Source organism: Rana temporaria (genome assembly GCF_905171775.1).
Source record: "Rana temporaria chromosome 1 unlocalized genomic scaffold, aRanTem1.1 chr1e, whole genome shotgun sequence".
NCBI lineage: Eukaryota > Metazoa > Chordata > Amphibia > Anura > Ranidae > Rana > Rana temporaria.
Window position 1 is genome coordinate 69,758 of NW_024404403.1, and position 21,775 is coordinate 91,532.

The 21,775-nt window shown below is 59.0% G+C and overlaps 1 protein-coding gene across 2 annotated transcripts in view; it reads right to left on the minus strand.

Moving 5' to 3' along the window:
• The window catches only part of LOC120921530 (meiosis 1 associated protein), a 52,509-nt gene extending 32,318 nt beyond the window's left edge, over nucleotides 1–20,191 (minus strand). Inside the window, exons 1-4 of one of the 2 annotated variants that reach the window (XM_040334028.1) lie at nucleotides 19,993–20,191; nucleotides 19,552–19,768; nucleotides 1,192–1,377; nucleotides 602–776 (exon numbers count right to left, since the gene is read on the minus strand). In XM_040334028.1, coding sequence (XP_040189962.1) covers nucleotides 602–776; nucleotides 1,192–1,377; nucleotides 19,552–19,761 — 571 coding nt within the window. In that variant the 5' untranslated portion in view covers nucleotides 19,762–19,768; nucleotides 19,993–20,191. The other variant, XM_040334027.1, reaches the window with a different exon arrangement.
• Between the last annotated feature and the right edge of the window lie 1,584 nt (nucleotides 20,192–21,775).

The window sequence follows — 21,775 nt, forward strand, 5'->3', positions numbered from 1 at the left end:
AAGACAGAGGAGTATGGAGGAGATGGAGAACATCACCAGGAATGATCGGGAATGTCACGTCATGTATGTAGAAGACAGAGGAGTATGGAGGAGATGGAGAACATCACCAGGAATGATCGGGAATGTCACGTCATGTATGTAGAAGACGGAGGAGTATGGAGGAGATGGAGAACATCACCAGGAATGATCGGGAATGTCACGTCATGTATGTAGAAGACGGAGGAGTATGGAGGAGATGGAGAACATCACCAGGAATGATCGGGAATGTCACGTCATGTATGTAGAAGACGGAGGAGTATGGAGGAGATGGAGAACATCACCAGGAATGATCGGGAATGTCACGTCATGTATGTAGAAGACAGAGGAGTATGGAGGAGATGGAGAACATCACCAGGAATGATCGGGAATGTCACGTCATGTATGTAGAAGACAGAGGAGTATGGAGGAGATGGAGAACATCACCAGGAATGATCGGGAATGTCACGTCATGTATGTAGAAGACGGAGGAGTATGGAGGAGATGGAGAACATCACCAGGAATGATCGGGAATGTCACGTCATGTATGTAGAAGGCGGAGGGAAGGGACTACACGCCTACATACTGTGATCCGGATCTCTGGCGGGGTCTGGAGAAGCCTCGTTGCTCCCGCCGTCCTCCACATCACATGACAATTGGACAACCAGCAATCTACGCAATGTACTGAGATCCGAGTCCTTCAACCCGTCATCCAGGTCAGAGGCCACTTCCTGTCCCCGCCGGGTGGACAAAACCAACACCTGTGTATGAAAGAAGACAATCTGAGTATGTCCACACCGATCGGTCACCCCGATCACACCAATCACACGATCACACCGATCACACCGACCGATCACACCCATCACCCCAATTACACCGATCGATCACCCCCATCACACCGATCGATCACACCCATCACACCAATCACCCCCATCACACCAATCACCCCATCACACCGATCACCCCCATCACACCGATCACCCCCATCACCCCTATCACACCAATCACACCGATCACCCCCATCACACCGATAACCCCCATCACACTGATCGATCACACCGATCACACCAATCACACCAATCACCCCTATCACCCCCATCACCCCGATCACACCGATCACCCCATGACACGGAAAGTGTCCTCTGCTCAGTCAGTGTGATGATTGGAGGGTTTTACCTCTACAAAGGAGTTGTGTGCTCCGCCTCCATAGGCGCTGTGCTGGCCCAGCTGTCTGTTCTGCTGCAGAGCATCCAGGACGGCCAGAGCCAATGATCGGGTTCGGAGAGCCTGAGACCCCTCCCCACAGATAGAGTACAGCTCTGATAGGCAGCTGTGAAGGCGAATAAAATTTCCTCTCAGCGGCTACAAAAAGACAAAGAGAAAAAACACTTCATATATCCGCACATCATTATTAAATGTTACCTGTAGGGGGAGGAGACACTGGGGCGTGTCCCGGGCGGAGTAGACGCTCAGTATTATCAGTAGGGGGAGGAGTTACCTGTAGGGGAGGAGACACTGGGGCGTGTCCCGGGCGGAGTAGATGCTCAGTAGGGGGAGGAGTTACCTGTAGGGGGAGGAGACACTGGGGCGTGTCCCGGGCGGAGTAGACGCTCAGTAGGGGGAGGAGTTACCTGTAGGGGGAGGAGACACTGGGGCGTGTCCCGGGCGGAGTAGACGCTCGGTAGGGGGAGGAGTTACCTGTAGGGGGAGGAGACACTGGGGCGTGTCCCGGGCGGAGTAGACGCTCAGTAGGGGAGGAGTTACCTGTATGGGGAGGAGACACTGGGGCATGTCCCGGGCGGAGTAGACGCTCAGTAGGGGGAGGAGTTACCTGTAGGGCGAGGAGACACTGTGGCGTGTCCCGGGCGGAGTAGACGCTCGGTAGGGGGAGGAGTTACCTGTAGGGGGAGGAGACACTGGGGCGTGTCCCGGGCGGAGTAGACGCTCAGTAGGGGAGGAGTTACCTGTAGGGGGAGGAGACACTGGGTCGTGTCCCGGGCGGAGTAGACGCTCAGTAGGGGGAGGAGTTACCTGTAGGGCGAGGAGACACTGTGGCGTGTCCCGGGTAGAGTAGACGCTCGGTAGGGGGAGGAGTTACCTGTAGGGGAAGGAGACACTGGGGCGTGTCCCGGGCGGAGTAGACGCTCAGTAGGGGGAGGAGTTACCTGTAGGGGGAGGAGACACTGGGTCGTGTCCCGGGCGGAGTAGACGCTCAGTAGGGGGAGGAGTTACCTGTAGGGCGAGGAGACACTGTGGCGTGTCCCGGGCGGAGTAGACGCTCGGTAGGGGGAGGAGTTACCTGTAGGGGGAGGAGACACTGGGGCGTGTCCCGGGCGGAGTAGACGCTCAGTAGGGGAGGAGTTACCTGTATGGGGAGGAGACACTGGGGCGTGTCCCGGGCAGAGTAGACGCTCAGTAGGGGGAGAAGTTACCTGTAGGGGGAGTAGACACTGGGGCGTGTCCCGGGCGGAGTATCAGTAGGGGGAGGAGTTACCTGTAGGGGGAGGAGACACTGGGGCGTGTCCCGGGCGGAGTAGACGCTCAGTAGGGGGAGTAGTTACCTGTAGGGGGAGGAGACACTGGGGCGTGTCCCGGGCGGAGTAGACGCTCAGTAGGGGGAGGAGTTACCTGTAGGGGGAGGAGACACTGGGGCGTGTCCCGGGCGGAGTAGACGCTCGGTAGGGGGAGGAGTTACCTGTAGGGGGAGGAGACACTGGGGCGTGTCCCGGGCGGAGTAGACGCTCAGTAGGGGGAGGAGTTACCTGTGGGGGGAGGAGACACTGGGGCGTGTCCCGGGCGGAGTAGACGCTCAGGAGGGGAGGAGTTACCTGTAGAGGGAGGAGACACTGGGGCGTGTCCCGGGCGGAGTAAGCGCTCAGTATTATCAGTAGGGGGAGGAGTTACCTGTAGGGGAGGAGACACTGGGGCGTGTCCCGGGCGGAGTAGATGCTCAGTAGGGGGAGGAGTTACCTGTAGGGGGAGGAGACACTGGGGCGTGTCCCGGGCGGGGTAGACGCTAGGGAAGGGGGAGGAGTTACCTGTAGGGGGAGGAGACACTAGGGCATGTCCCGGGCGGAGTAGACGCTCAGTAGGGGGAGGAGTTACTTGTAGGGCGAGGAGACACTGTGGCGTGTCCCGGGTAGAGTAGACGCTCGGTAGGGGGAGGAGTTACCTGTAGGGGGAGGAGACACTGGGGCGTGTCCCGGGCGGAGTAGACGCTCAGTAGGGGAGGAGTTACCTGTAGGGGGAGGAGACACTGGGGCGTGTCCCGGGCGGAGTAGACGCTCAGTAGGGGAAGGAGTTACCTGTAGGGCGAGGAGACACTGTGGCGTGTCCCGGGCGGAGTAGACGCTCGGTAGGGGGAGGAGTTACCTGTAGGGGGAGGAGACACTGGGGCGTGTCCCGGGCGGAGTAGACGCTCAGTAGGGGAGGAGTTACCTGTATGGGGAGGAGACACTGGGGCGTGTCCCGGGCGGAGTAGACGCTCAGTAGGGGGAGAAGTTACCTGTAGGGGGAGTAGACACTGGGGCGTGTCCCGGGCGGAGTATCAGTAGGGGGAGGAGTTACCTGTAGGGGGAGGAGACACTGGGGCGTGTCCCGGGCGGAGTAGACGCTCAGTAGGGGGAGTAGTTACCTGTAGGGGGAGGAGACACTGGGGCGTGTCCCGGGCGGAGTAGACGCTCAGAATTATCAGTAGGGGGAGGAGTTACCTGTAGGGGGAGGAGACACTGGGGCGTGTCCCGGGCGGAGTAAGCGCTCAGTGTTATCAGTAGGGGGAGGAGTTACCTGTAGGGGAGGAGACACTGGGGCGTGTCCCGGGCGGAGTAGATGCTCAGTAGGGGGAGGAGTTACCTGTAGGGGGAGGAGACACTGGGGCGTGTCCCGGGCGGAGTAGACGCTCGGTAGGGGGAGGAGTTACCTGTAGGGGGAGGAGACACTAGGGCATGTCCCGGGCGGAGTAGACGCTCAGTAGGGGGAGGAGTTACCTGTAGGGGGAGGAGACACTGTGGCGTGTCCCGGGTAGAGTAGACGCTCGGTAGGGGGAGGAGTTACCTGTAGGGGGAGGAGACACTGGGGCGTGTCCCGGGCGGAGTAGACGCTCAGTAGGGGAGGAGTTACCTGTATGGGGAGGAGACACTGGGGCATGTCCCGGGCGGAGTAGACGCTCAGTAGGGGGAGGAGTTACCTGTAGGGCGAGGAGACACTGTGGCGTGTCCCGGGCGGAGTAGACGCTCGGTAGGGGGAGGAGTTACCTGTAGGGGGAGGAGACACTGGGGCGTGTCCCGGGCGGAGTAGACGCTCAGTAGGGGAGGAGTTACCTGTATGGGGAGGAGACACTGGGGCGTGTCCCGGGCGGAGTAGACGCTCAGTAGGGGGAGAAGTTACCTGTAGGGGGAGTAGACACTGGGGCGTGTCCCGGGCGGAGTATCAGTAGGGGGAGGAGTTACCTGTAGGGGGAGGAGACACTGGGGCGTGTCCCGGGCGGAGTAGACGCTCAGTAGGGGGAGTAGTTACCTGTAGGGGGAGGAGACACTGGGGCGTGTCCCGGGCGGAGTAGACGCTCAGTATTATCAGTAGGGGGAGGAGTTACCTGTAGGGGGAGGAGACAGTGGGGCGTGTCCCGGGCGGAGTAAGCGCTCAGTATTATCAGTAGGGGGAGGAGTTACCTGTAGGGGAGGAGAAACTGGGGCGTGTCCCGGGCGGAGTAGATGCTCAGTAGGAGGAGGAGTTACCTGTAGGGGGAGGAGACACTGGGGCGTGTCCCGGGCGGAGTAGACGCTCGGTAGGGGGAGGAGTTACCTGTAGGGGGAGGAGACACTGGGGCGTGTCCCGGGTGGAGTATCAGTAGGGGGAGGAGTTACCTGTAGGGGGAGGAGACACTGGGGCGTGTCCCGGGCGGTGTAGACGCTCAGTAGGGGAGGAGTTACCTGTAGGGGGAGGAGACACTGGGGCGTGTCCCGGGCGGAGTAGACCCTCAGTATTATCAGTAGGGGGAGGAGTTACCTGTAGGGGGAGGAGACACTGGGGCGTGTCCCGGGCGGAGTAAGCGCTCAGTATTATCAGTAGGGGGAGGAGTTACCTGTAGGGGAGGAGACACTGGGGCGTGTCCCGGGCGGAGTAGATGCTCAGTAGGAGGAGGAGTTCCCTGTAGGGGGAGGAGATACTAGGGCGTGTCCCGGGCGGAGTAGATGCTCAGTAGGGGGAGGAGTTACCTGTAGGGCGAGGAGACACTGTGGCGTGTCCCGGGCGGAGTAGACGCTCAGTAGGGGGAGGAGTTACCTGTAGGGGGAGGAGACACTGGGGCGTGTCCCGGGCGGAGTAGACGCGCAGTAGGGGGAGGAGTTACCGGTAGGGGAGGAGACACTGGGACGTGTCCCGGGCGGAGTAGACGCTCAGTAGGGGGAGGAGATACCTGTAGGGGGAGGAGACACTGGGGCGTGTCCCGGGCGGAGTAGACGCTCAGTAGGGGGAGGAGTTACCTGTAGGGGGAGGAGACAATGGGGCGTGTCCCGGGCGGAGTAGACGCTCAGTATTATCAGTAGGGGAGGAGTTACCTGTAGGGGGAGGAGACACTAGGGCGTGTCCCGGGCGGAGTAGATGCTCAGTAGGGGGAGGAGTTACCTGTAGGGGGAGGAGACACTGGGGCGTGTCCCGGGCGGAGTAGACGCTCAGTAGGGGGAGGAGATACCTGTAGGGGGAGGAGACACTGGGGCGTGTCCCGGGCGGAGTAGACGCTCAGTATTATCAGTAGGGGAGGAGTTACCTGTATGGGGAGGAGACACTGGGGCGTGTCCCGAGCGGAGTAGACGCTCAGTAGGGGGAGGAGTTACCTGTAGGGGGAGGAGACACTGGGGAGTGTCCCGGGCGGAGTAGACGCTCAGTAGGGGGAGGGGTTACCTGTGGGGGGAGGAGACACTGGGACGTGTCCCGGGCGGAGTAGACGCTCAGTAGGGGGAGGAGTTACCTGTAGGGGGAGGAGACACTGGGGCGTGTCCCGGGCGGAGTAGACGCTCAGTAGGGGGAGGGGTTACCTGTAGGGGGAGGAGACACTGGGGCGTGTCCCGGGCGGAGTAGACGCTCAGTAGGGGGAGGACTTACCTGTAGGGGGAGGAGACACTGGGGCGTGTCCCGGGCGGAGTAGACGCTCAGTAGGGGGAGGAGTTACCTGTAGGGGGAGGAGACACTGGGGCGTGTCCCGGGCGGAGTAGACGCTCAGTAGGGGGAGGGGTTACCTGTAGGGGGAGGAGACACTGGGGCGTGTCCCGGGCGGAGTAGACGCTCAGTAGGGGGAGGGGTTACCTGTAGGGGGAGGAGACACTGTGGCGTGTCCCGGGCGGAGTAGACGCTCAGTAGGGGGAGGGGTTACATGTAGGGGGAGGAGACACTGGGGCGTGTCCCGGGCGGAGTAGACGCTCAGTAGGGGGAGGACTTACCTGTAGGGGGAGGAGACACTGGGACGTGTCCCGGGCGGAGTAGACGCTCAGTAGGGGGAGGAGATACCTGTAGGGGGAGGAGACACTGGGGCGTGTCCCGGGCGGAGTAGACGCTCAGTATTATCAGTAGGGGAGGAGTTACCTGTATGGGGAGGAGACACTGGGGCGTGTCCCGAGCGAAGTAGACGCTCAGTAGGGGGAGGAGTTACCTGTAGGGGGAGGAGACACTGGGGCGTGTCCCGGGCGGAGTAGACGCTCAGTAGGGGGAGGAGTTACCGGTAGGGGAGGAGACACTGGGACGTGTCCCGGGCGGAGTAGACGCTCAGTAGGGGGAGGAGATACCTGTAGGGGGAGGAGACACTGGGGCGTGTCCCGGGCGGAGTAGACGCTCAGTAGGGGGAGGAGATACCTGTAGGGGGAGGAGACACTGTGGCGTGTCCCGGGCGGAGTAGACGCTCAGTAGGGGGAGGAGTTACCTGTAGGGGGAGGAGACACTGGGGCGTGTCCCGGGCGGAGTAGACGCTCGGTAGGGGGAGGAGTTACCTGTAGGGGGAGGAGACACTGGGGCGTGTCCCGGGCGGAGTAGACGCTCAGTAGGGGGAGGAGTTACCTGTGGGGGGAGGAGACACTGGGGCGTGTCCCGGGCGGAGTAGACGCTCAGTAGGGGGAGGAGTTACCTGTAGGGGGAGGAGACACTGGGGCGTGTCCCGGGCGGAGTAGACGCTCGGTAGGGGGAGGAGTTACCTGTAGGGGGAGGAGACACTGGGGCGTGTCCCGGGCGGAGTAGACGCTCAGTAGGGGGAGGAGTTACCTGTAGGGGGAGGAGACACTGGGGCGTGTCCCGGGCGGAGTAGACGCTCAGTATGGGGAGGAGTTACCTGTGGGGGGAGGAGACACTGGGGCGTGTCCCGGGCGGAGTAGACGCTCAGTAGGGGGAGGAGTTACCTGTAGGGGGAGGAGACACTGGGGCGTGTCCCGGGCGGAGTAGACGCTCGGTAGGGGGAGGAGTTACCTGTAGGGGGAGGAGACACTGGGGCGTGTCCCGGGCGGAGTAGACGCTCAGTAGGGGGAGGAGTTACCTGTAGGGGGAGGAGACACTGGGGCGTGTCCCGGGCGGAGTAGACGCTCAGTAGGGGGAGGAGTTACCTGTAGGGGGAGGAGACACTGGGGCGTGTCCCGGGCGGAGTAGACGCTCAGTAGGGGGAGGAGTTACCTGTAGGGGGAGGAGACACTGGGGCGTGTCCCGGGCGGAGTAGACGCTCAGTAGGGGGAGGAGTTACCTGTGGGGGGAGGAGACACTGGGGCGTGTCCCGGGCGGAGTAGACGCTCAGTAGGGGGAGGAGTTACCTGTAGGGGGAGGAGACACTGGGGCGTGTCCCGGGCGGAGTAGACGCTCGGTAGGGGGAGGAGTTACCTGTAGGGGGAGGAGACACTGGGGCGTGTCCCGGGCGGAGTAGACGCTCGGTAGGGGGAGGAGTTACCTGTAGGGGGAGGAGACACTGGGGCGTGTCCCGGGCGGAGTAGACGCTCAGTAGGGGGAGGAGTTACCTGTAGGGGGAGGAGACACTGGGGCGTGTCCCGGGCGGAGTAGACGCTCAGTAGGGGGAGGAGTTACCTGTAGGGGGAGGAGACACTGGGGCGTGTCCCGGGCGGAGTAGACGCTCAGTAGGGGAGGAGTTACCTGTAGGGGGAGGAGACACTGGGGCGTGTCCCGGGCAGAGTAGACGCTCAGTAGGGGGAGGAGTTACCTGTAGGGGGAGGAGACACTGGGGCGTGTCCCGGGCGGAGTAGACGCTCAGTAGGGGGTGGAGTTACCTGTAGGGGGAGGAGACACTGGGGCGTGTCCCGGGCGGAGTAGACGCTCAGTAGGGGGAGGAGTTACCTGTAGGGGGAGGAGACACTGGGGCGTGTCCCGGGCGGAGTAGACGCTCGGTAGGGGGAGGAGTTACCTGTAGGGGGAGGAGACACTGGGGCGTGTCCCGGGCGGAGTAGACGCTCAGTAGGGGGAGGAGTTACCTGTAGGGGGAGGAGACACTGGGGCGTGTCCCGGGCGGAGTAGACGCTCGGTAGGGGGGGGAGTTACCTGTAGGGGGAGGAGACACTGGGGCGTGTCCCGGGCGGAGTAGACGCTCAGTAGGGGAGGAGTTACCTGTAGGGGGAGGAGACACTGGGGCGTGTCCCGGGCAGAGTAGACGCTCAGTAGGGGGAGGAGTTACCTGTAGGGGGAGGAGACACTGGGGCGTGTCCCGGGCGGAGTAGACGCTCAGTAGGGGGAGGAGTTACCTGTAGGGGGAGGAGACACTGGGGCGTGTCCCGGGCGGAGTAGACGCTCAGTAGGGGGAGGAGTTACCTGTAGGGGGAGGAGACACTGGGGCGTGTCCCGGGCGGAGTAGACGCTCGGTAGGGGGAGGAGTTACCTGTAGGGGGAGGAGACACTGGGGCGTGTCCCGGGCGGAGTAGACGCTCAGTAGGGGGAGGAGTTACCTGTAGGGGGAGGAGACACTGGGGCGTGTCCCGGGCGGAGTAGACGCTCGGTAGGGGGAGGAGTTACCTGTAGGGGGAGGAGACACTGGGGCGTGTCCCGGGCGGAGTAGACGCTCGGTAGGGGGAGGAGTTACCTGTTGTGATACATTTGCCTATATGTCTCAGTTTACTGCTCCCTGCTAGCCAGGTTATTGATGTGCTAATGTCCCCTCACTATTTCTAAAGGTTAATTGATCTATTGTGTTGTGTGAAGGAGAGCTGGGTTTAAGTGGCTTGTGTTAATTATTCTGATTGCTTCATTGTGGTAATTATCTCTCTATATGCGGGGTCGAGCGGTCTGGTTGATGTATTCAGTACAGCTAGTGCTCAGCGTCATTGATGTCACTGTCTAAAGAAAATGTGTTTCAGCATCGGCCCCGTCGTGTCTACCTACTCATCTGTATGGAAGCCCCAGTGTGAGGGGGGCGGAGATTTGTCATTGTAACAGTTTTGGAAATTACATATAAGCTGTGTGTTATAACATTAAAGTCTGTGTTGTTCAAGCAGTAAGCTGGTCTCATGTGTGGCTTTCTGGGCGATTCCAGGGATATCCCTCCTCGTGGAATATTGGGGTGATTGTCGTTATGGGAAGAAGGGAACGTTGACGGGGATATCATACCGATACCGTCACAATTGGTTGGTAGCAGTGGGATTTTTCCCTTCTATTCCCCTTCACACCCGGATTCCAAGCAGACACTGGAAGAACTACTGGAAGTTCGTGGAAGGATTGCTAGCAACAAAACCAAGCGGGTCATCATAGCAGAATCAATGGAGCTAGACCAGGAGGACGGGATTGCAGCAACGCCAGCAGTACAAGAGATGGAGACACCAGTGATTCAGGAGGAGGAATCGCCAGCCAACAAGCTAATGAGAGAGAAGCTAGCGTGGTTCGGCCCGAACCCAACGCCAGATGTGGTACTGAAAGTGATGGACATGTTAGTAAACGCAGAGCTACAGAAGGATAAACAAATAAGAGACGCAGAGCTACAGAAGGCTAAACAAATAAGGGACGCAGAACTACAGAAGGCTAAACAAATAAGGGACGCAGAACTACAGAAGGAGAAACAAATAAGAGACGCAGAACTACAGAAGGAGAAACAAATAAGAGACGCAGAACTACAGAAGGCTAAACAAATAAGAGACGCAGAACTACAGAAGGCTAAACAAATAAGAGACGCAGAACTACAGTTAAAACTGGCAGCAGTCCAACAAGCAGCCGCACATTCTCCAAACAGTGAGTACAGCACAGCAGACGCAAGGAAGATTCCGTTTAGCGCTTTTAAAGCTTTTGATGAAAAGGACTGTGAGATTGATAACTACCTGGCAGACTTTGAGCGACAATGTAACCTGCACCGAATAGCTAGAAGAGAGTGGGTTTCAATATTGTCAGGCAAACTGTCAGGCAAAGCTTCTGATGCTTTCCGGACCGTGCCAGATCAGGATATCCATAGCTACGCCCGGGTTAAAGAAGTGCTCCTGGCTCGTTATGCAGTAACCCCAGAGTCCCACCGACAGAAGTTCAGGGACTCACGCAAAACCACGAAAGACTCTTATGCGGAATGGGCATGCCAATTGTCCCGGTCGGCCTCTAACTGGGCTAACAGCAGCCAGGCCACCACCGCAGAGGACATTTTGCAACTAATGCTCCTGGAGCAATTTTACAATCACATCCAGACGGACGTCAAGGATTGGGTGAGAGATCGCAGGCCCATGACTCTACCAGAGGCCGCGAAGTTGGCGGATGAATATGCAGATACTCGCAAGACGAACCAGGTCACACCACAGGAACAACCTCCACCACAAACGGTGCCCTCACACCCACCAACCGCTAGATACCAACCTCCTAACAGACCGGTGACATCTAGCCCTCGCTATCATCGCCAGGAGGGCAACGAACAACGCTGCTTCCGGTGCAAACAGCTGGGTCACTTCAAGCAGAATTGCCCCATGAATGACAACACCAGGTCAAATTGGTCTCAACCTGGGTACCGCCCACCAGCAGCAGCCCATTGTGTAGACTCGGCTTGGGATCCAAAGGAGCTGGGTCAGGAAGAACCATTGGGCACCCCTTACGAAGCCCTCATGGTACAATCTGTTATTACGGACAACAGGAAACACCATTGTCAGCTGGTCATGGGCGACAGCCCTGAGCCGGAGGGGCCCTGGAGGGAGCTGGGCAGAAAGAGGCACCGCCGGCCACCCTTCAAGAAGAAGAGGTCCTGGAAGCCGTATAACAAGCTGACCTGGGAGGAGAAGAAGCGACTGGAGGAGAGGGAGTCGCAGCGGGCGTCCCAGATGCGTGCCGAGATGTTCGCCAAGGGCCCACCGGTGGCCCCTTACACCACCACCCAGTTCCTGATGATGAAGGACCACGTGGAGAGCCTGCAGGACATGAGCAAGCAGGAGCTGATCCGTGAGTACATAGAGCTGGAGGAGTGCATAAGCCGCAGGGAGGAGGAGAACAACCACCTGAGGTCACAGCAGCATGAACTGGAGATGGAGCTGGAGAAGCTCCAAGAGGAGAACCGGCGGCTGCGGAGGGAGCAGGGGGTGGCTGACCTTATGGGGCTCTGATTCCCCCCCCCCCCCCCCCGGACTCTGAGCACCAGTGCTACAGCATTTCAACAAATATAACTTTTTCTTTTTATGAATCTCCTGGGATTGTCACTTCAGAGCCATAACCTGGCCCCTCCCATAGCGGGACACCTAGACGGCGGCGCACAGACCCATTCGCTGTCTTCACACTGACTTCTGGTGACTTTGCAGATCGCACAAAGACTTGGGGACTGACCGGCGTGTGATCTGACGACCCGGTGACATACCTGAGTCTGAAGCAGTTGCCAAGGGAGGTCAGTCATGCCAAACGGAGTTAACCTCTGACTAATAGCTCTGAACCCGTCAACCCTACTGGACCAGGGAAGGTCCAACCGGGTTTGCCGGAGCAGGGAGCAAAAGGGGGGCCATTGTGATACATTTGCCTATATGTCTCAGTTTACTGCTCCCTGCTAGCCAGGTTATTGATGTGCTAATGTCCCCTCACTATTTCTAAAGGTTAATTGATCTATTGTGTTGTGTGAAGGAGAGCTGGGTTTAAGTGGCTTGTGTTAATTATTCTGATTGCTTCATTGTGGTAATTATCTCTCTATATGCGGGGTCGAGCGGTCTGGTTGATGTATTCAGTACAGCTAGTGCTCAGCGTCATTGATGTCACTGTCTAAAGAAAATGTGTTTCAGCATCGGCCCCGTCGTGTCTACCTAATCATCTGTATGGAAGCCCCAGTGTGAGGGGGGCGGAGATTTGTCATTGTAACAGTTTTGGAAATGACATATAAGTTGTGTGTTATAACATTAAAGTCTGTGTTGTTCAAGCAGTAAGCTGGTCTCATGTGTGGCTTTCTGGGCGATTCCAGGGATATCCCTCCTCGTGGAATATTGGGGTGATTTTCGTTATGGGAAGAAGGGAACGTTGACGGGGATATCATACCGATACCGTCACAATTGGTTGGTAGCGGTGGGATTTTTCCCTTCTATTCCCCTTCACACCCGGATTCCAAGCAGACACTGGAAGAACTACTGGAAGTTCGTGGAAGGATTGCTAGCAACAAAACCAAGCGGGTCATCATAGCAGAATCAATGGAGCTAGACCAGGAGGACGGGATTGCAGCAACGCCAGCAGTACAAGAGATGGAGACACCAGTGATTCAGGAGGAGGAATCGCCAGCCAACAAGCTAATGAGAGAGAAGCTAGCGTGGTTCGGCCCGAACCCAACGCCAGATGTGGTACTGAAAGTGATGGACATGTTAGTAAACGCAGAGCTACAGAAGGATAAACAAATAAGAGACGCAGAGCTACAGAAGGCTAAACAAATAAGGGACGCAGAACTACAGAAGGCTAAACAAATAAGGGACGCAGAACTACAGAAGGAGAAACAAATAAGAGACGCAGAACTACAGAAGGAGAAACAAATAAGAGACGCAGAACTACAGAAGGCTAAACAAATAAGAGACGCAGAACTACAGAAGGATAAACAAATAAGAGACGCAGAACTACAGTTAAAACTGGCAGCAGTCCAACAAGCAGCCGCACATTCTCCAAACAGTGAGTACAGCACAGCAGACGCAAGGAAGATTCCGTTTAGCGCTTTTAAAGCTTTTGATGAAAAGGACTGTGAGATTGATAACTTCCTGGCGGATTTTGAGCGACAATGTAACCTGCACCGAATAGCTAGAGGAGACTGGGTTTCAATATTGTCAGGCAAACTGTCAGGCAAAGCTTCTGATGCTTTCCGGACCGTGCCAGATCAGGATATCCATAGCTACGCCCGGGTTAAAGAAGTGCTCCTGGCTCGTTATGCAGTAACCCCAGAGTCCCACCGACAGAAGTTCAGGGACTCACGCAAAACCACAAAAGACTCTTATGCGGAATGGGCATGCCAATTGTCCCGGTCGGCCTCTAACTGGGCTAACAGCAGCCAGGCCACCACCGCAGAGGACATTTTGCAACTAATGCTCCTGGAGCAATTTTACAATCACATCCAGACGGACGTCAAGGATTGGGTGAGAGATCGCAGGCCCATGACTCTACCAGAGGCCGCGAAGTTGGCGGATGAATATGCAGATACTCGCAAGACGAACCAGGTCACACCACAGGAACAACCTCCACCACAAACGGTGCCCTCACACCCACCAACCGCTAGATACCAACCTCCTAACAGACCGGTGACATCTAGCCCTCGCTATCATCGCCAGGAGGGCAACGAACAACGCTGCTTCCGGTGCAAACAGCTGGGTCACTTCAAGCAGAATTGCCCCATGAATGACAACACCAGGTCAAATTGGTCTCAACCTGGGTACCGCCCACCAGCAGCAGCCCATTGTGTAGACTCGGCTTGGGATCCAAAGGAGCTGGGTCAGGAAGAACCATTGGGCACCCCTTACGAAGCCCTCATGGTACAATCTGTTATTACGGACAACAGGAAACACCATTGTCAGCTGGTCATGGGCGACAGCCCTGAGCCGGAGGGGCCCTGGAGGGAGCTGGGCAGAAAGAGGCACCGCCGGCCACCCTTCAAGAAGAAGAGGTCCTGGAAGCCGTATAACAAGCTGACCTGGGAGGAGAAGAAGCGACTGGAGGAGAGGGAGTCGCAGCGGGCGTCCCAGATGCGTGCCGAGATGTTCGCCAAGGGCCCACCGGTGGCCCCTTACACCACCACCCAGTTCCTGATGATGAAGGACCACGTGGAGAGCCTGCAGGACATGAGCAAGCAGGAGCTGATCCGTGAGTACATAGAGCTGGAGGAGTGCATAAGCCGCAGGGAGGAGGAGAACAACCACCTGAGGTCACAGCAGCATGAACTGGAGATGGAGCTGGAGAAGCTCCAAGAGGAGAACCGGCGGCTGCGGAGGGAGCAGGGGGTGGCTGACCTTATGGGGCTCTGATTCCCCTCCCCCCCCCCCCCGGACTCTGAGCACCAGTGCTACAGCATTTCAACAAATATAACTTTTTCTTTTTATGAATCTCCTGGGATTGTCACTTCAGAGCCATAACCTGGCCCCTCCCATAGCGGGACACCTAGACGGCGGCGCACAGACCCATTCGCTGTCTTCACACTGACTTCTGGTGACTTTGCAGATCGCACAAAGACTTGGGGACTGACCGGCGTGTGATCTGACGACCCGGTGACATACCTGAGTCTGAAGCAGTTGCCAAGGGAGGTCAGTCATGCCAAACGGAGTTAACCTCTGACTAATAGCTCTGAACCCGTCAACCCTACTGGACCAGGGAAGGTCCAACCGGGTTTGCCGGAGCAGGGAGCAAAAGGGGGGCCATTGTGATACATTTGCCTATATGTCTCAGTTTACTGCTCCCTGCTAGCCAGGTTATTGATGTGCTAATGTCCCCTCACTATTTCTAAAGGTTAATTGATCTATTGTGTTGTGTGAAGGAGAGCTGGGTTTAAGTGGCTTGTGTTAATTATTCTGATTGCTTCATTGTGGTAATTATCTCTCTATATGCGGGGTCGAGCGGTCTGGTTGATGTATTCAGTACAGCTAGTGCTCAGCGTCATTGATGTCACTGTCTAAAGAAAATGTGTTTCAGCATCGGCTCCGTCGTGTCTACCTATAATCTGTATGGAAGCCCCAGTGTGAGGGGGGCGGAGATTTGTCATTGTAACAGTTTTGGAAATGACATATAAGCTGTGTGTTATAACATTAAAGGCTGTGTTGTTCAAGCAGTAAGCTTGTCTCATGTGTGGCTTTCTGGGCGATTCCAGGGATATCCCTCCTCGTGGAATATTGGGGTGATTTTCGTTATGGGAAGAAGGGAACGTTGACGGGGATATCATACCGATACCGTCACACCTGTAGGGGGAGGAGACACTGGGGCGTGTCCCGGGCGGAGTAGACGCTCAGTAGGGGGAGGAGTTACCTGTAGGGGGAGGAGACACTGGGGCGTGTCCCGGGCGGAGTAGACGCTCGGTAGGGGGAGGAGTTACCTGTAGGGGGAGGAGACACTGGGGCGTGTCCCGGGCGGAGTAGACGCTCAGTAGGGGGAGGAGTTACCTGTGGGGGGAGGAGACACTGGGGCGTGTCCCGGGCGGAGTAGACGCTCAGTAGGGGGAGGAGTTACCTGTAGGGGGAGGAGACACTGGGGCGTGTCCCGGGCGGAGTAGACGCTCAGTAGGGGAGGAGTTACCTGTAGGGGGAGGAGACACTGGGGCGTGTCCCGGGCGGAGTAGACGCTCAGTAGGGGGAGGAGTTACCTGTGGGGGGAGGAGACACTGGGGCGTGTCCCGAGCGGAGTAGACGCTCAGTAGGGGGAGGACTTACCTGTGGGGGGAGGAGACACTGGGGCGTGTCCCGGGCGGAGTAGACGCTCAGTAGGGGAGGAGTTACCTGTAGGGGGAGGAGACACTGGGGCGTGTCCCGGGCAGAGTAGACGCTCAGTAGGGGGAGGAGTTACCTGTAGGGGGAGGAGACACTGGGGCGTGTCCCGGGCGGAGTAGACGCTCAGTAGGGGGAGGAGTTACCTGTAGGGGGAGGAGACACTGGGGCGTGTCCCGGGCGGAGTAGACGCTCGGTAGGGGGAGGAGTTACCTGTAGGGGGAGGAGACACTGGGGCGTGTCCCGGGCGGAGTAGACGCTCAGTAGGGGGAGGAGTTACCTGTAGGGGGAGGAGACACTGGGGCGTGTCCCTGGCGGTAGTAGACGCTCTGTAGGGGGAGGAGTTACCTGTGGGGGGAGGAGACACTGGGGCGTGTCCCGGGCGGAGTAGACGCTCAGTAGGGGGAGGAGTTACCTGTAGGGGGAGGAGACACTGGGGCGTGTCCCGGGCGGAGTAGACGCTCAGTAGGGGGGGGAGTTACCTGTAGGGGGAGGAGACACTGGGGCGTGTCCCGGGCGGAGTAGACGCTCAGTAGGGGGAGGAGTTACCTGTAGGGGGAGGAGACACTGGGGCGTGTCCCGGGCGGAGTAGACGCTCAGTAGGGGGAGGAGTTACCTGTAGGGGGAGGAGACACTGGGGCGTGTCCCGGGCGGATTAGACGCTCAGTAGGGGGAGGAGTTACCTGTAGGGGGAGGAGACACTGGGGCGTGTCCCGGGCGGAGTAGACGCTCAGTAGGGGGAGGAGTTGCCTGTAGGGGGAGGAGACACTAGGGCATGTCCCGGGCGGAGTAGACGCTCAGTAGGGGGAGGAGTTACCTGTAGGGGGAGGAGACACTGGGGCGTGTCCCGGGCGGAGTAGACGCTCAGTAGGGGGAGGAGTTACCTGTAGGGGGAGGAGACACTGGGGCGTGTCCCGGGCGGAGTAGATGCTCAGTAGGGGGAGGAGTTACCTGTAGGGGGAGGAGACACTGGGGCGTGTCCCGGGCGGGGTAGACGCTAGGGAAGGGGGAAGAGTTACCTGTGGGGGGAGGAGACACTGGGGCGTGTCCCGGGCGGAGTAGACGCTCAGTAGGGGGAGGAGTTACCTGTAGGGGGAGGAGACACTGGGGCGTGTCCCGGGCGGAGTAGACGCTCGGTAGGGGAGGAGTTACCTGTAGGGGGAGGAGACACTGGGGCGTGTCCCGGGCGGAGTAGACGCTCAGTAGGGGGAGGGGTTACCTGTAGGGGGAGGAGACACTGGGGCGTGTCCCGGGCGGAGTAGACGCTCAGTAGGGGGAGGAGTTACTTGTAGGGCGAGGAGACACTGTGGCGTGTCCCGGGTAGAGTAGACGCTCGGTAGGGGGAGGAGTTACCTGTAGGGGGAGGAGACACTGGGGCGTGTCCCGGGCGGAGTAGACGCTCAGTAGGGGGAGGAGTTACCTGTAGGGGGAGGAGACACTGGGGCGTGTCCCGGGCGGAGTAGACGCTCAGTAGGGGGAGGGGTTACCTGTAGGGGGAGGAGACACTGGGGCGTGTCCCGGGCGGAGTAGACGCTCAGTAGGGGGAGGGGTTACCTGTAGGGGGAGGAGACACTGGGGCGTGTCCCGGGCGGAGTAGACACTCAGTAGGGGGAGGAGTTACCTGTAGGGGGAGGAGACACTGGGGCGTGTCCCGGGCGGAGTAGACGCTCAGTAGGGGGAGGGGTTACCTGTAGGGGGAGGAGACACTGGGGCGTGTCCCGGGCGGAGTAGACGCTCAGTAGGGGGAGGAGTTACCTGTAGGGGGAGGAGACACTGGGGCGTGTCCCGGGCGGAGTAGACGCTCAGTAGGGGGAGGGGTTACCTGTAGGGGGAGGAGACACTGGGGCGTGTCCCGGGCGGAGTAGACGCTCGGTAGGGGGAGGAGTTACCTGTAGGGGGAGGAGACACTAGGGCGTGTCCCGGGCGGAGTAGACGCTCAGTAGGGGGAGGAGTTACCTGTAGGGGGAGGAGACACTGGGGCGTGTCCCGGGCGGAGTAGATGCTCAGTAGGGGGAGGAGTTACCTGTAGGGGGAGGAGACACTAGGGCGTGTCCCGGGCGGAGTAGACGCTCGGTAGGGGGAGGAGTTACCTGTAGGGGGAGGAGACACTGGGGCGTGTCCCGGGCGGAGTAGACACTCAGTAGGGGGAGGAGTTACCTGCAGGGGGAGGAGACACTGGGGCGTGTCCCGGTCGGAGTAGACGCTCGGTAGGGGGAGGAGTTACCTGTAGGGGGAGGAGACACTGGGGCGTGTCCCGGGCGGAGTAGACGCTCAGTAGGGGAGGAGTTACCTGTAGGGGGAGGAGACACTGGGTCGTGTCCCGGGCGGAGTAGACGCTCAGTAGGGGGAGGAGTTACCTGTAGGGGGAGGAGACACTGGGGCGTGTCCCGGGCGGAGTAGACGCTCAGTAGGGGGAGGAGTTACCTGTGGGGGGAGGAGACACTGGGGCGTGTCCCGGGCGGAGTAGACGCTCAGTAGGGGAGGGGTTACCTGTAGGGGGAGGAGACACTGGGGCGTGTCCCGGGCGGAGTAGACGCTCGGTAGGGGGAGGAGTTACCTGTAGGGGGAGGAGACACTGGGGCGTGTCCCGGGCGGAGTAGACGCTCAGTAGGGGGAAGGGTTACCTGTAGGGGGAGGAGACACTGGGGCGTGTCCCGGGCGGAGTAGATGCTCAGTAGGGGGAGGAGTTACCTGTAGGGGGAGGAGACACTAGGGCGTGTCCCGGGCGGAGTAGACGCTCGGTAGGGGGAGGAGTTACCTGTAGGGGGAGGAGACACTGGGGCGTGTCCCGGGCGGAGTAGACACTCAGTAGGGGAGGAGTTACCTGTAGGGGGAGGAGACACTGGGGCGTGTCCCGGGCGGAGTAGACGCTCAGTAGGGGGAGGAGTTACCTGTAGGGGGAGGAGACACTGGGGCGTGTCCCGGGCGGAGTAGACGCTCAGTAGGGGGAGGAGTTACCTGTAGGGGGAGGAGACACTGGGCGTGTCCCGGGCGGAGTAGACGCTCAGTAGGGGGAGGGGTTACCTGTAGGGGGAGGAGACACTGGGGCGTGTCCCGGGCGGAGTAGACGCTCAGTAGGGGGAGGAGTTACCTGTAGGGGGAGGAGACACTGGGGCGTGTCCCGGACGGAGTAGACGCTCAGTAGGGGGAGGAGTTACCTGTAGGGGGAGGAGACACTGGGGCGTGTCCCGGGCGGAGTAGACGCTCAGTAGGGGGAGGGGGTACCTGTAGGGGGAGGAGACACTGGGGCGTGTCCCGGGCGGAGTAGACGCTCAGTAGGGGGAGGGGTTACCTGTAGGGGGAGGAGACACTGGGGCGTGTCCCGGGCGGAGTAGACGCCCAGTAGGGGGAGGGGTTACCTGTAGGGGGAGGAGACACTGGGGCGTGTCCCGGGCGGAGTAGACGCTCAGTAGGGGGAGGAGTTACCTGTAGGGGGAGGAGACACTGGGGCGTGTCCCGGGCGGAGTAGACGCTCAGTAGGGGGAGGAGTTACCTGTAGGGGGAGGAGACACTGGGGCGTGTCCCGGGCGGAGTAGACGCTCAGTAGGGGGAGGAGTTACCTGTAGGGGGAGGAGACACTGGGGCGTGTCCCGGGCGGAGTAGACGCTCAGTAGGGGGAGGAGTTACCTGTAGGGGGAGGAGACACTGGGGCGTGTCCCGGGCGGAGTAGACGCTCAGTAGGGGGAGGGGTTACCTGTAGGGGGAGGAGACACTGGGGCGTGTCCCGGGCGGAGTAGACGCTCAGTAGTTCTCCTCTCGGTGACGTCGCCGCCGCCAGGCTCAGCGTGTTCATTAACGCCTCACAGAGCTCCGCCCTCACCATCGCCCAACCAGGAGGGTTTATATCCAAGAGGAGGACCCGAGGAGACACAGAGCGCCGCCCACTGGGAGGTCCCACACTCATCTTCACCCTGATAGGAGGAGAAATATGAGACATCAATCCCAATACTGAGAGAGGAATGGAGGGATGTGATTGGTGGAGATGTAGAACTATGAGGGGAGGGGCTTCAGAGTATCACTGTCCAATCACAGATCAGAGATGATGAGGGGAGGCCTCTGATTGGTGGGATGTCCTGTGTGGAGGACAGGAAGTGACAGAGATCTCTGGATCGGGGACCCGGATGGTGATTGTTACCTCCTCACATCCGGTCTGTAGAAGATGGGAGGAGATATGACATCACCACATAGGCTCCTCCTTTCATACCTTTACCTCCGTAGTGTAGACTCCTCCCCCTCAGTACAGTGACAGGTGAGACAACCAATGGCTGACCGAGTCTCCGGAGAGCGGGAATTCTCCTCACAGCTCAATCCTCATCCCAACCCCGCCCACATGTGAGGAGCCAATCACCTTCCGTGTTACAGATTACACGCATTTCATACATCTCCACTCACCTCACACCGATCACCCCGCCCACTTCACCCGCCGATAACTCCTCCCACACTTCGTGTACCCCGCCCACTTCACCCGCCGATAACTCCTCCCACACTTCGTGTACCCCGCCCACTTCACCCGCCGATAACTCCTCCCATACTTCGTATAACCCGCCCACCTCTTCACACCGACCTCTCCTCCAATCTGCTCCACATAACATAGACTCCGCCCCTAACCCCGCCCACCTCACCACACAGTTCGCCCCTCCCATCTTGTACAGCTACAAATGAGAAGTGAATCACCTCAGAGTGCTTCATCCAATGAGATCGTCCGGTCCGCCTCACAATAGACGAGTCTTGCGGTTTTCCTCTGCGGGAGGAACGTTCCGGAGCCGCGCTCCTTGGACTGCGAATCGTCCTTCTCCGCCAGATTTGGGGATGTGGAGGAGGTTCTGATTGGACGATCGGAGGACCCGTGTTTTATTTTCTCACATTGCGGCGCCATTCTTTGCGTACATTTCTGGGCAGGACTTGGAGTGGTGGGGGCCCCTGGGCTTGAGTGTTGATTGAGGGGCCCCTGGAGCCAAGAAGGGCGGGGGGTCGAAGTTGTTGAGCGCGGGGGGTGCCGCCGCCGAGATCGAAGCTGATTGAAGTTGTTGCGCAGGGGGGGGGGGGTGCCGCCAATCGGAGCTGTTGAGTGGGGGGGGTGAAGAGGACTTCTTCTTCATCAGCAGCATGGCTCTTCCTGCTTCCTCCTCCTGGGGCCCCCAATTGGGCGGGGCCCAGTCAAGCCCAATGGTGAGTCTGGCCCTGTTTGTGGGTGAGGCAGAGGGTCTTGAATGTCACCCGATCCTTTACGTCCAGCCAGTGGAGGGTCCTCATGGGCGGGGAGATCGGTTCCCACGTTTTTTTTTACCCGTTACCAGTCTGGCTGCCGTGTTCTGGAGATCAGAAATCTGGTATTTCCCTAGTCCAGCCTCCGAGGTACAGGGAATCCACAGAGTCAAGTCTGGAATCGATGATCGTTCCCACTACTACCGATGTGTCTTCTTCCGGGATGAAGGGGAGGAGTCTGGAATCGATGATCGTTCCCACTACTACCAATGTGTCTTCTTCCGGGATGAAGGGGAGGAGTCTGGGATCGATGATCGTTCCCACTACTACCGATGTGCCTTCTTCCGGGATGAAGGGGAGGAGTCTGGAATCGATGATCGTTCCCACTACTCCCGATGTGTCTTCTTCTGGGATGAAGGGGAGGAGTCTGGAATCGATGATCGTTCCCACTACTCCCGATGTGTCTTCTTCCGGGATGAAGGGGAGGAGTCTGGAATCGATGATCGTTCCCACTACTACCGATGTGTCTTCTTCCGGGATGAAGGGGAGGAGTCTGGAATCGATGATCGTTCCCACTACTCCCGATGTGTCTTCTTCTGGGATGAAGGGGAGGAGTCTGGAATCGATGATCGTTCCCACTACTACCGATGTGTCTTCTTCCGGGATGAAGGGGAGGAGTCTGGAATCGATGATCGTTCCCACTATTACCGATG